Genomic DNA, 15,166 nt, shown 5'->3' on the forward strand with positions numbered 1-15,166 from the left:
TTTCAGTCATTTATCTCCCTCTCGCTTCGTTCTCTGTCTCCATTTTACACGTCCACCCAGTTCTTGCTCCACACCCTCTGGCTGTCGCAGTTTATGACTCTTTGTTCAATGTTGCAAAGAGCTGATAGTATGAACACTGACGCCCACCGCCGCCACACTGTCTCCTGCTCATTGTGGCGCTGAGTAGAAAAAAGACGGAGCCTTGGTACTATTTCGATTGGCGTAATAGAGGAGAAAAAAAAATCGGTAGGGGGGCTGCAGCTGAAAAAAAAAAAAACTGACCTCAGCTCGTTATCCAGGAATAAACATGTGTGTAGTGTAGTCCCACTCCCCCACAGGCTCCTCTCAAAGCCACAGGAGTCATTGTTGCGAGATGATTCATCTCCACACAGGGAGATGATGAGGAGAGGAGGAGGAGGAAGAGGGGGAGTGTTAAAACTGGTAAGATCGGTCCAGCACCTCCATGTAGTCTGGCGTGGTCCTCAGTCTAGCTCTCTGCTCTCCTGCTCCCTGCTCGTTCTGGCCGCCGTGACCGCCGCCCACCGTGGAGTTGGCGGTGCTGACCATGAGCGGCTGGTCGGGCCGACCGTCCTGTTTGGAGCCTTGTGGGTGCGGGTAGCGGGGCGGAGGCCTTGCGTACCTGTCCGGCAGGTCTCTGAACTCCGGGGCGGGGAGTCTGAAGAGGCAGTCCACCAGCTCCACCTTAGGGGTCGGGCCCTGGCTGTCGATCACCGTCGGGCAGAGGATGCCGTTCCCGTGGAGGCCTGGGAGCGGCCCCATGGCCCCTGTGACGGTATTGATGGGGGACGAGGTCACCTGCAGAGTCCACTCCCTCTCCTTCTCTGCCGCAGAGCAGTACCCTCCCTCGCTCTCTTTGGAAGCTACAAATGACTGCTGCGGCCGCTGCTTCACGGCGGCATCCTGCTCCTCCTTGTAGATGGGGTTGCTACACATGTGGGGCGCCGCAGCGGCGTTGGGGCCCTTCGGGGGCAAGATGGTATCGTACACATGGTTGTGTTCGGCCGGAGGAGGCGGCGGCGTCTCCGGGAGGCCGTGGTGATGGTGGTGGTGATGGTGGTGGGTCTGCTCGGTGAAGATGCCACACTCCATCTGGATGCCCGCCAAGTCAACCTCTCCCTGGCGGCGGAACGGCAGCTTGTCCCGCCTCCTCAGGGCGTAGGCGATTAGTGCCGCTGCCGCGAAGAACGCAGACACAAACAACACCAGCAGGCTGAGCACCAACACCGACAGAGGGATCGAATCCCTCCCGGGAGGGATCAGGGGGCCCGGTCCTAAACCCGGGTAGCTGACCGACGCGCCGCCGCCGTCTGCAGCTGTTGAGGTGGCGGTCTGCTCCTCCTGGTCCTCCTGGGGCTCCAGATCAGGGCACAGCAGCTCCATGGAGAGGGAGCGGAGGTCCACTCCCTGGGTCTTATCTGGGGAGTGGCATACCACCTCTCCCACCACCACCACGGCACTGAGCCCCTCCAGCCAACGCTTCAGCGGCGCCGCCTCACAGCTACACTCCCACGGGTTCAGCTGCAGGTCCACCTGGAGGAACACACACAACACCACAGCACTTTGTCATCGGGTACAGAGCACTAATTACGGGTCTGTCGAGCATTGCACATTCATGAATCACTTTGTGAACGGTAAACAAAAAAATAGATCATTTTGCTGACATCCTTGGTCACTTTTTAACTGTCTCTTGTGTGGAAGACAATCAGCCGGGGCCTCTATCGAGATGACAACAAGAAAAATGCTGTTATCCCAGTTGCCTTCGCCTCCGAATATATGGAAAATGAGTTTTTCTGCATTTGCATAATAGAATACAGCTCTCCACGATGGCCAACGGGTTTTTCCATGTTTTTTTTTAATATGCAGGCGATGTAAAGTACTGATTAACGTAAATAATGTTGTTAAAGGGTCATCAAAACAGTGAAGTGCTCACATTTCCTGAATGGCTGTGCAGAGGCATGATACACTCTCCCCATAATAATGGAGAACAACTGGGCAGTGACCCCCCCCCCCCCCCCCCTCACACACACACACACACACACACACACACACACACACACACACACACACACACACACACACACACACACACACACACAGGCAGGTGCTCTTTCTAAAAGTTGTTCACACATGTGCTCCAGCAGGTTGTGGGAACATTTCACAATAAAGACCACTCAGAGTTTACATAAGTGGTTATTGACAAAACTCACCAGCAGGTTTTGTGTGACGAGCATCACGGCACTTTGTATTTTAACAAGACGGAATGTGATGCAACTCTCCCCCGTGCTATAATCCAATAGGTGTGTGCGTGAGCAAATCCATTTTTTCTCATTGCCAGCTATTGATTGTGTGTCCTAAAAAAACTGAAACTCAGATATTCACTTTGCGTTCACATTTTGAAAAGGGTAAAGCAGATTATGCACAAAGGGAATCACTCTCATCACGTTGCATTGTCTGCAGCGCAGATCTGTTCCATATCTTTAGCGATGACGCCGTCAACAGGAGCTGATATTCCCTCTGTCGCTCTTCCAAGGAAGGCTTGCACAAATGTTGTCATGCTAATTTGGCGAGGCCAACACCCTGGCTTGCAGAAATAGATGGATGTTTTTTTTTTGCGATGATTCAGCGTTGCTGTTGTGGGAGCCGCGGTACGACTATACTTCCCCACGCCTCCATCACTTTATTGGAGTTATCCCACTGTGGGCTTTTGTGAGGCTTTCATAAGGACATAATTGCGATGGAGGGTGAGTAGAAACAACAATCTGCTGCAGTTTTAACTCCATTTGAACACTTCCACTACATTAGAGGTTGGTTGCCTAAAAAAGCAGTTCCCCATGTGATTCAGCTTGAATGCACATTAAAAAACCATATGACCGAAAAAAGAAATAAACGATCAGCTCGTTTTTGCAGTTTTATATAACTTTCATAAACAATCCTCTATCTGGTTGAAATTCTTGGAGCATTTTATTCTGCGTATTGTTTGCTTTCACATGGATCCCATGGGCTCTATCGCCTTCTCTTTTGCAAGCATCTGTCCAACGTGTCCAACAGCGTTTACAATTTATACGCCTGGTTACCTAGTGTGTGATTTGCTGTCAGCTTGTCAATCAAAGTCTGTGAAAGTTTTGAAGGGAAATCATAGACCCTTAGTTTGCCCGACAGGTCTGAGAGGTAGAGAACATGCGAGTGCATCAATCACATTTCTGTGCATCATAATTTTTTTGTTTTGTTAACGTCCTTCCACTTATAACGTCGCAAATAGGATGTTAATGGTGTTATATCATCATCATCATCATCATACAGTATATACACTATGGTAGCAAAAACAGCCACCAGAGTCTTGAGTGCAACATTATCTGTGTTCTTCTTGTTATCATATTCAGGAAGAAATACATAAAAAATCACCCAAAAATCAGCCCGACTGAAATAATGCCACCAATTTTGGATGTTAACTGCCACGCTTTAGCCGCAGAGGGGTGCATTTTGCTCTTGTGGGTTTTTATCATTATGACACAGATCAAAGATCAAGCAATAATTGTCCAAAATGTACTTTGTGAGCCATAAAGAAATAGAAAAAATCACTTCAGGGAAGAAATTCTAAATTTTCTCAGCGAGCCGTGAGTCGTATAATTGATCACTTTTCCCAAACAGCAATCGCTGCAGTTAGTTCAGGGGAATATAGTCAATACAAGCGGGTTTTTGGAAGTTCAGAGCGAAGGATCCTGCTCTGGTCCCTGGTGGAGAAACGGCTCTGAGCCAAGCCTTCTCCAACCTGATGAATGTGTTTCATTGTCTTTTGGTGAATAATACACAGAGCACAAAAATGAAAAGAGTGCATTAGAAGAGAAATCTGCAGCATATGCAAAATGTATTTTTTTCTGAAAAATACGTGTATTAGGAAACCAGTCTTCATAGAGTGGGAGATGCTACACGTACAAAGCAGACATTCTCACGTCGTTAGATTTCATCAGAGTGTGATTTATAATGTGTTTAATGTAATTTACTTTCATCGTATGCTCACGTTCTCTTCGCCTGCCTTGTCGACTTCTACCTCTGATCATGGTTTCCCATATTTTCCCAGAGCAACTTCAATAACCCCTCGGTGAAAGGTGCACAAACTGGTCCTATCCAGCGGCTTGTGTTTCATTTCGGTAGAGAGAGAGAGAGAGAGAGAGAGAGAGAGAGAGAGAGAGAGAGAGAGAGAAAGAGTGAGAGAGAGAGAGTGAGAGAGAGAGCAGCGGTAATGGCAAAGAGCAAAGAGCAACAGTTTCTGCTCCATTGAGGCTATAGTCGGTAGAGAAATTGGCATCTCTGCCTCTGTGTGATTGCTGACCATCAGTGAAACACGGAGAAGAGGCCCTTGATCTTTTTTTTTTCTGGGGGAAAACAAACACTGGCTTTTAATGTTGCTGTGTTAGATATCTGGCTTTTCTGTGTTTGAAGTGCGTGATGTAGACGTATGTCGACGTCTTCAGACATGGCGTGATGAGCATGTTTGCCTGCAGAGAAATACAATACTAAACAACAAAACGGGGCCGGGAATGCAGATTTTTTGGTGTCAACCTTTTTTTTGTAAATCAAACACATGGGAAAGAATCTATTTCATCCCGACTGCTTAAAAGGCTGAACTGTCATCCAACATCATCGTTTACTACCTCTCCATCTATATGGCCATATCATGACAATAATCTAATTTCCAAATTGTGTATTTGGTAATTTGGTATGTTGCAACAAATGCTAACTGCTATTAATTACCAAAATCTACCGCAGCATTGGAATGTACACAATATTTCCCTTTAAAAACAGAGTAATACTGCATTCACACCAAATTTGCGTCATTCGCGTCTGTGCATTGACTTTGAGTCAAATTCGCGACGCGTTTGGTGTGAACGCAGCATCACTCTTACAACCATTAAACTCAGTAGAATGAAAATGTGTTTAACACTCAATGTTTTATTAAATATCAGAATATATTGATAGAAATGTACTACAGTAATAAGTGCAATGTATATATGTATATACATATATATGTAATCCTCCCCTACAGGCAATCAAATAAAGGTGGTTATTAATACTAAATTATGAGGAAATCCTGCCTTCTTATTTAATTGTAAACCGGCTCTACTTGCATTTACCTACTGACTATCCTGCATCCTGAAATAGAAAATACATTGGTATTACTCGATGACCGAACCTTTATATAGCTAATAGTTTATCTCTAAACACCTGTGTGGCTGTGTGTTTGCTGTGCAGTTTCAAGTGCAATATTGGCCGATATTACCAAAGAAAAAAAACACAAAAACCCATATATAACTTATTCTCAGAGCACAAACACACCCGCTGGTTTGTTTTGTGTGCAGCAGGATGCAAACCAAACCAACTGAAAATAATGTACAGACTAAGAAAAGCAAATGTATCCTGACAGCTAATCTTTTAATAGAATCTGGTGAGAACATTCGTGGTTATAATTACCTCTATTACCCGCCTATCAGTTGAGTTTTAGACTTGAATCAATGTTAATACTATTAAGAGTCCGTTCCGACTGTCCTCGCCACAGGCTCGCCACTACGGCAGCATTCCTTAAATATTAGATTCAATAGTGAAACTCATTCTGCCGGTCTGATAACAGAGAGTTGAATTTTAATATTCAGTAAGTAAGACATATTAAAGGTGGAAATTATGAATGAGATTTTGTAAAAGATTCACGTTCGTTATTAAGCCCGCTGATCGGCCGACATTCTGTCTTTCAGTGGCTGAAACAGTACCCCAGACAATTTAATGACGAAAATTGTGAATGGTTTGCAATCAACTAAATACTGAATATCTCCTCACCCCAAGGTCTATTTGAATAATTTTAAAAGCTATAATATACAGAAAACTTGTGTGAACATAGATAATAAGTTAATATATGTGTTAGTGGTATATTAGTTTATAATAGTACACCGAAAATGAAAATATAGATATATATTTAAAAAATGAAAGAAACTAAAAGTTGTTTTTTCTTATCGTAATATTAATGAATGTTTTTAATATATACAACATATATATATATAAGATAGCTCTATATGTTAAGAGTATATGTGCGATGTTTGGCTTTGATTGAGTAAAGTTAAGTATTTTTAATAATTATTTTAGTTCAGGATTTTCGAGCAATCGTGTCAACTCTAAATAAATAAAAATTCCCACTCCCTTCCCGGTCCCTGAACGGTCCTCGCTTCACTCTAGCCATGTGCTGCAGGCTGAGAGGAACCTATAGAGTCCAAACAAGGCCAGATGAATCATATTTCATCCATAGGTGTCAAAGTACATTGACTCTTTCAGATTAACAGACCAACAGCAAGAGTAAAACAAACCCCAGTGTTGATGTATTGGTACACTGCTACAAGATGGTAGTGTACTCTGGAAAGTACTCTTTACTCTGTGAGGCTCCGCCCACCGCCTTCTCCTCTCAAATGGATCAGGAGTCTCCTCACTGCGCCATCTTGCACTTCTCAAAAGACTGGTAAGTTTCTCTAAATCACTTGTGAAACCAAATGTTGGCATTTAAGCAGAAGAGAATAATTAGAATACATTTATATTGTTGTTAAACAAACACTTCATACACAAATGTGCTGCACAGTTAAGCCAAAATAAGGCTAACTAGCTAACATCAATCTAGACAATGTGGGCAAGAGAGCTCAATGTGGAGGATTGACAGTGTTGTATTGTTTTAATGTACATAGATCACAGTAAAATAGCAAACACTGTAAATGCTCTTTTGACTGCATGGGCATTGCATGGGATTAACTTTAAAGCTAAAGTTTCATAAAAATCAGTTACGGCATACAATCGTTTCTTTTTTGTCCAGTTCAACTGAATTATCACCCTTCATTATTACCCTGCCTGGAACCGGTCCTGCCTGCTGCCATGGCCCTGCTGATGACCCCCCCTCTCTCTACCTCCTTCTGCTTCATGGATCGTGGTTATCTGGATCATGGACCATGCATACTACTCATTATATGAATAATTTCTCCCTCATGAATATTGTCTTGTCCTCTATTTGTTTCACAGCAAATCTGTGTTGGCTAAGAAACCTGGTGGAGACGTAAGGTCTGGACTACAGCGACGAAAGGTCTGACGGACAGTGGTTACACTTAAAGAACTTAAAGATAATGAACATTGTATGCAAACTAAACTAAGATGTTTTTATTTTTAATAAATTCTTATTAAGACATGAATATACTGGTGTTTGTTGTTTTTCCTCCTGCAGACATTTTTTTTGGTTTTATTGTTTTAAGTGTTAGCTGGACATGGTAAAGTGAGAAAATGCAAAAACACTTCAAAGTTATTCTGTTGAAGAGTTAAAAAGGATTCAATTGAAAATAAATAAGTAAGTGTTGGATACAAAGTACACTAATAGGGAGTAGATACAAGAGTGAATATGTTTTAACAATGGCAAGAGTCAGTTAAAATAACACTTAGTATCAAGTAGGTCTAACACTAATGAAGAGTATTAATTAGTCTTAGTGTCAAATGTAGATAACACTACAAGTGTTATTTACATCCTAGTGTAAAATCTGAGTAACACTTCTCAGTGTAGTGTAAAATATTAACTCTTACTAGAGTTGAATTGACTCTGAAATGTTAACACTATGTTCAGTGTAACTTTAACACTCTGTAGATAGGGACCATATGTTCACTGACCTAGTGTTAAATTTGACTCTTTAAGTGTTGCATTAGCAATAAAAATGGGGTTCTATGTTTTACAGACTGCCCCCTTTAAGTTCCCCACAGCTCAAGGTCTTTGTGTCTTCATGTGATATTTTGAAGGGATGTCGTTTCATCAATTCTCAAGGGGAATAAAAGTGTTAAATTTAACACCAAATCTGTGTAGCAAATGGTGTCAACCCAAAAGATTGCTGAGAACTTATGAGACATAAAAGAGCAACGGGAATGTCCACCATGATGTTCTAGCTCAGTGGTTCTTAACCTTATTGGAGGTACTGAACCCTGCAAGCTTCAGCAGTGCATTCACCGAACCCTTCGTAATTGGAAAAATAAAATATGATTTCTTCAAAACATAGGTATATATTTTGTTAGTGCACAAAATGAACCGAGCATTATTTGCACACAAAATCACTGTGTTCAAAGAACAAAATCAACAAAACATGAATTTCACACAAACACAAAGCTCAATGAATATTTACTGCAAATAAATGTGACGAAAAGAAGAAAAATGGTGTGTTGCGGCCCGACATTGCTAGTGTGAACCGGGCTATACTGTGTGTGTCTTGACCCCTGCCGAACCCCTGAGAGTGACTCAGGGGTTCGATCGAACCCAAGTTAAGAACCACTGTTCTACCTGATAGTAGTACGTTCACAATGTTTAAAGGCATTGATCATTCATATAGCAACGCCATGTGATGTTTTCAAACAAAATTAAGATATAATGCCAAGACATATTTTGTTACCTTTGTAATAAACTAACCGGCTGCCTCATATTAAAACAGATCTGTAGCATCGTTCATCTCATCAAAGTGTGTATTTACCAAAATGTAAATCTTTCCTCCACAAAGATGAATCTGTGCGAGTGTTGACTCACACTCACAAAAAACTGATAATCAGTTAACAGATGACTGTTAGTTGGGTATTAAAGGATCTCCTGTCAATCCTGTGTTGTTTTCATCAATCTTTAGAGTGTGCGTTGTTTTTCTATCTAACTTCACAAAAGGTGAGATGTAGCTCTGGGCGAGTCTCTTCGCTGCAGTTGGCAGAGATGAGCGCGAGCTGTCCGACAACATATGCTTTGCATTTCCTGACAAAGATTTGTGTATCCCTGAACTGTGGATATTTTCTGGCACAGACTCAGAATCTGACTCAACTGCTTGATTTTGTAATATTATTTCTCATTTATCTCATTTGCCTTTGCTGTGCTATTAAATACCTAATTAAAAAATAAATAAAGACAACACAGACATTTGCTATCCTTTAATGTTGGTTATTTTTGTCGATAACAGTGACATCTGGGAGGTGTTTTTCAAGTGTATCGGAGCATGTAAGTGGGTGTAACTGTTTAATCCTGTTCTTGATGATGGCAACAATGACTTTAAGCTGTACATGCTGCTGCTTTTAGATTATCAAAATGGACAGTTTAAAAAAAAATATATATATATACATATTTATTTGTTTTACAGCAGCTGCAAGCTTCATCCTCCTTCCATCTGTGTTACCCTTTGATTTTTACTGTGCAAACTCTGGCTCCGAAAGCACACGTCAGAGCCCAGAAATCCCCCCTTCCCGAGCTTCAAACAGGCCGGCAGTAAGTCAACAGGTGATATCATTGTCACATTATTTTCTGCAGTCCATGGGCCGCGCTAATGTGGCTTTGTCAGAGTAATAACAACCCTGGTAAATGAATGAATTCAATTACCGCGCTGCAGATTTTAAAGCACAATGGTGATACCGCGGGGGCCTTTATATGAATATGTCACATGCACTTCCTATTGGTGAATGCTTTAATGCTCTTGAACACCAGAGGTGTATATAACACTTCAACATGCTTCCTGCAGCACCGTCTTCCTTCCCCTGAACAAACATTTAGGAACAGCCTCTGAGCTGCCAGCCTCACCCACACTACCCAGGATTGGGAATTCTTCATGGAGCAAAGTAAAAAATGGAAATTCACAATGACATTCAGGCTAATCCACACCCACCGTACCGCGTTCTACTCCGGCTGTCTAAGAAAAGCCTACACTAAATTTGCTGAAGTGAGTGGAGGCGGGATTAAAGAAAAAAAAATGTAATTCCTCGGGTTTGGTCCTTATCGGGCGCAATGTGCACACCAACCAGTCACGCAATGCTGTGGTTAAACGTGCATGGGTCGTAAGGTCGTGCAGGAACAGTGAGCAAAAAGCATGTAGTTTATACAGTCTCTTTGCAAAGAAGGTGTGTTAATTACAACCGTGCTCCAAAAAAACTTGAGGGGTTCAGCTTTCTACAGTTTAGCTCATGCTTTATTAAGACCACTTATGCAAATCGAGTCAATTGCAATTTTCCAATTAGAATACCTGAGGCGCAACCGTCGTCCCAAACGCCGCAACAGAGCTCTCAAAACAACAGACGATGCAGATGACGGGGAGCGCCGCAGCGGTGCCAGAGGCCGGCAGATCACGGGGGCTGCCAGATGCTTTCAGAAGCAGGTATGAAGCTGGATCTGAGGTTTCAGCTCGTTTTGTTTGGTTCATCAAGCTGTGATAATGGGGATGTGTCTTGGCAATCTAGTAGTTATTTTCATCTCATCGTCTGACATTTGGAATAAACATACTCTGTATAATTATGCACATTTTCGTTTGGTAAATCCACAGGGGTGATAAAATAATCTTTTATTTTCTGCTATACTGTCACTAAAGCAAATGCATGTAATCGGGGCCTGCTAGAAGCTTCCTGCCGGGTATCTGACTCATGTACACAGCAGTGGGTTGGCAGCACAGAGCAGTTTCTTCAAGCCATCCACCTTCTGCAACGATAAAACCATCTCCCTACCTGTACCAGGCCGGTGAGGTGCTCCAGCACGCCCTCCATAGGGAGCTGCAGAAGGTGGTTGTTCCTCAGGTTGAGTCGAGCCAGGTTAACTCCGGCAAACACGCCGAGAGGGAGGCTCCGCAGCAGGTTGGCGTTGAGGAACAGCAGCTGGAGGGACGGCATAGAGTCCAAAGTCCCGGGATCGACCTCGTGGATCTCGTTGTACTCAAAATAAAGGTACCTGAAGAGAGGATGAGACGTTGCAATGTCTCTGTATACATGCACAGACACTAAGAATGCACTGGGACGTGGTTATAGAGGAAACTATCACTGCATTTTATATAGAAAATAAGATATAGAGTAGACAATATAATACTCTTACATGTTCTTTGTCTTAACTTTGTAGAAATAGTTCTTGATGAGAGCAGAGTAAACATTGCAAATCGGCTCATTTTGAAGTATAATTTACCTCTCCTGTGCCGCAGCATGAAAATAGCAAAAATGAATATTTATGTAAGAAAGTCATAACAGAAATTTGATTTAATCTGCCCTTTTCACAGCTGATTAGCTTATCGGTGTCAAATTAAATTGTGTTATTTTGTACTGACGACTTGTTCCACTTGCCTTGTGCGCCTGATCATCATGTCAAACTCCAGACACTTTGAATTTTTACGTTTTTGATTTTCCTCAATAATATAAATCAGTGTGAAGAATGAAGTTTGATGTCGACTTTTCCTTGCATGATCCAATGTACGTCAATTGGCTGTAATAAGTAATAGATCTGGTTTAAATTACACTCACTTTCAACTAACTTAATAAAATCATGGAAAGGATTTCCACACAATTAAACTGCTTTCTTGAAGCAATAAGCAATTATGTTGATCCAATATGATTTACTTGGGCCGGATCCACTTAATTTATTTGGGTTAGTCAAACCTAATTTTCTTTTGCCGGATTAAATTAATTAATTTGAGTTGGTTCAACTTAATTGATTAATGTTTTCTTTACTAATGTAGAATTAGTTTAGCCAACCCTATTAAGTTAAGTTGGGCACAACCCTAGTAAATGTGTTTAACCAACCCTAGTAAATAAAGTCCTACTCAAGTTCTTTAAGTTGGATCAACATAATTGCTGAATGCTTAAACAAAGCATTTTAATCATGTGGAAATCCTTTCCGTGATTCTTTTAAGTTAGTTGAAAGCGTCTTTTTTGTGTGTTCATGCTCCCTTGCCCTAGAGTCACTAACAAAGGCTAACGAGAGGTCAAGAGGAAGACTTCTTCATCGTCCTGAGAGGATCTTTATTATTGATTAATAGTCAAATTAATGGGTCTGATGGTGTTCTGACCCCTTATCTTGAAATATAGAGACAGTGGAGCTAAAAGGCTGAATGATGTTCTGAACACGGAGGTATTACAGCGGAAACCCTCTCATTATTTATATAGCAGAGGAAGAAAGCTGATCTATTGTCTCAGCTCACCGAATTAATACAATTAATTGTCTGTAGGTATTTGCCGTATATATATATTATTTGCAGAGGAATTATCTTCGTAAGCGTAATCCGACAATGACACATATGCATCATTCTGACGCCCTATTATCTGTCTGTATGCAAAAAATTAAATAAAAGACATTAATTTTTTACATTGTCACTCACACCAAGCTCACACTTCAACTGAAGCATGTCATCAGGCGGCGTGACTACAAAATGGCACTCCTGGAAGAGAATGGGCACCTTTTCATTTCAATCAAATTCCGGCATAATGGTATAATCAAAATGTTCTGCTCAGTGCTATGCCAGTATTACAGTGAAATGAATTTCCACATACTTTTAAACAAACGTCTAAATACCGAAAGCTGACAAGTGGTTTCAGTTTATGAATTTGTTTGAAGTGCAGTGAAGGCAACGTGCTTGAAAAAATTAATCCCTACCTCAGATTCTGCAGCCCCAGAAACATGTGGGGACTGAGCCTCTCCAGGTTGTTCCCGTTCAAGTAGAGGCTCCTCAGGCTGGTGAGGCCGGTGAAGGCCCCCTCCTGCAGGTACGAGATGCGGTTGTTCCCCAGGTGCAGCAGGTCCAGGCTGGAGAAATTCCAGAAGTCCGTGCGGTAGATCCTCTGGATTAAGTTCCCGCTCAGGTACAGCTTGCGGCCGTTGAGCGGCCGAGGGGTCAGCTGGGACACGTTGAGGAAGCTGTGCTCCTTGCAGTTGACGGTCAGGCCCAGGTCCGTGATGTGCAGGTTGCACGTGCAGCCCATGGGACAGATGATGGGGATCGGGGGCCGTGTTTGGTAGCCGGCCACGGGGGGATTCTGGTTGACACTGCGGGGCGTAGGAGATATCCTGGATGGTCGGGTCCTTTTCGTCGGCCTCTGTTGCCTCTCCCTGTCTTTGCGTTCTGCCGAGGAAGAGGACGAAGACGTGGAGGAGGTGTGAGTGTTCTGGCGGGAGCCGTGAACCATGGAGGAGGGTTTGGTCGGCCTGGCTCGCCCGGGGTGGGAGTTGGGCTTCGAGTTCGGGGGCAAATGTTGGGGCTGTGATTCCGTCGATGGACCGCCGCCCCCCTCCGCTTGCAGCTCTTTATCCGGGAGATTAGCGCACAGCTCCTTGCGGGGGATTTCCCTCAGGTCCTTGCCGTGAAGGTGGAAGGGATATTCGCAGGTAACGTCCCCGACTACAGCCGTGTAGGGGATCTGACCCAGCCACTGCTGGAGCTGCACTGCCTCGCAGCCACAGTTCCAGGGATTCTCCTCCAGCTGTAGCTCCATCAGGGAGCGACCAACGTACTCCAGCGTCCCGGCATATGCCAGGCTCTTCAGACGGTTTCCCCGCAGGTCCAGATGAGTCAGAGACACAGATCTGGAGCAGGAGGAGGAGGGAGATCGTCAGCTAGGTTAGATGAAAGGATAATGTGACAGCACACAAAAATAAAGGTTCACACATTGCATTGCTGATGAATCTGCTTTTTATCTGATGATTAATCCGTCTTTTATGATATGAAATATATGCCACAGGAACATTAATTCAACGCTAGTACAGACTGGCTAACTGTGTTTGACACTGATATTTCTACCGATCAGTCTTTGCATAATTTAAAAAGCTTTGCGAGGAAATAATCAGAATCCAACCTGAACAGATGAGCGGGCAAGACGGGGATCAGGTTGTCGTTGAGGATGAGAACCCGCAGCTTGTAAAGGAACCTCAGAGCACCGTTGTCGATTCGTTTGATCACGTTGTAGTCGGCCTGCGTGGGGGAAATGGGGAAAATGTGACGAACATTTAATTCCCGCGATTGAAAAAATAAGACTGAATGCAGCAGGAAAGCTGAGGCACAGAGATCTTAAAAAGATTCCTTCACCCAGCCACCTGCTCGCCACGATTTCTGTCACATTCATCTATCGTAAGATTGAGAAAACGTCAGTAATGGCTAATCAACGTAGGTCATCTTCTACCTGGAGGTACTCCAGGGCCTCCAAGCCAGCGAAGGTGTCGTTCCTGAAGACCTCCAGCTTGTTCTCATGGAGGTACAGGCGCCTCAGCTTGGCCAACCCGTGGAAAGCTCCCACTCTGATGTCCTGGAGTGCATTGTTGCCAAGGTTTATCGACACTGCGTTGCCAAGGTGCTGAAACCCGTTGCTATAGAGACGCCTCAGAGAGTTCCTCTGTAGGTTGAGTTTGAAAGGGCGGACCCACGACTGTGACACCTGCATGATTAATTAGAGGTATGATTAGTTATCTTATTAATTACATGAATCTAACGGTTAGAGACACCTATAAGCCACGTTAGAGACAGGATATTAGACTTGGAGATACAGCGTGTTCATAATGAGGTAAATGATGAAGGGCAGAGTGGTTCCACATGCATTTGCTAGACAGGTGAACGGTGGATGCTACCTGGCTGGCGTTAGTGAAGCTCCGCCCATCGCAGTGCACGTGCAGCACGCCTTCTTTGACCTCGCACGTGCACGGCTCGAAGCACGGCTCGTCCACTTCCTCCTCAGAGTTGTCCACCAGAGGGGTGTGCGTGGAGGTGGGGGTAGGGGTGGGGGTGTGCGACGCCCGGGACAGACACACACACCCCAGGGCCACAGTCAGAGTGACCCACTGCATCCTCCTGCTTCTCCCTCTCAGCTCAGCAGCCTGGGGCAGCAGCCCGGCATCGGCCCCTCACCGCACTGCACGGGGAGGCACGGCACATACAGGATACATGCAAACATTCACACGCAAACACACACACACACACACACACACACACACACACACACACACACACACACACACCATTAAAAGAGGGTAAACAGCCAAGGAGGCAACAGCAAAAGTAATTTCAGGATGAATCAGATTGATGATACATCACAAGCATACGTAAGCAGTCAGAAAATAAAAAGTTAAATCACACGGACTGCAGCGCCACGGGGAAATAATTGCATTACACTGGAATAATGACGTATAGGCCAACTGGAGGCCACCGTATGTATGCAGTGATATGAGCAGAACCATTGTAAACATACGTCGGGTGCATCCAGCACAGGAAAACAAGGCTTTGCATTTATAGAAATATTGATTTAAAAACAATGTGCTGAACAATCTCTCAGCTGCTACATCGCTTTTTAATTATAAATCCAAATACTGACATTGAAAATGTGAAAA

General features: G+C 43.7%; 1 protein-coding gene across 1 annotated transcript; it reads right to left on the reverse strand.

Annotated features, from left to right (window-relative positions):
- Positions 1-432: 432 nt before the first annotated feature.
- LOC306748982 (SLIT and NTRK-like protein 3) lies at positions 433-14,650 on the reverse strand (the record flags this gene model as incomplete). Its single annotated transcript, XM_079232220.1, has 6 exons — positions 14,411-14,650; positions 13,969-14,220; positions 13,645-13,760; positions 12,449-13,375; positions 10,540-10,759; positions 433-1,551 (listed from the first exon to the last, which is right to left on the reverse strand). The coding sequence occupies exons 1-6, from the start codon at positions 14,624-14,626 to the stop codon at positions 433-435; spliced, it is 2,850 nt and encodes a 949-aa protein (XP_079088346.1). The 5' UTR covers positions 14,627-14,650.
- Between the last annotated feature and the right edge of the window lie 516 nt (positions 14,651-15,166).

This window comes from Taurulus bubalis (genome assembly GCF_910589615.1).
Source record: "Taurulus bubalis genome assembly, chromosome: 1".
Classification (NCBI taxonomy): domain Eukaryota; kingdom Metazoa; phylum Chordata; class Actinopteri; order Perciformes; family Cottidae; genus Taurulus; species Taurulus bubalis.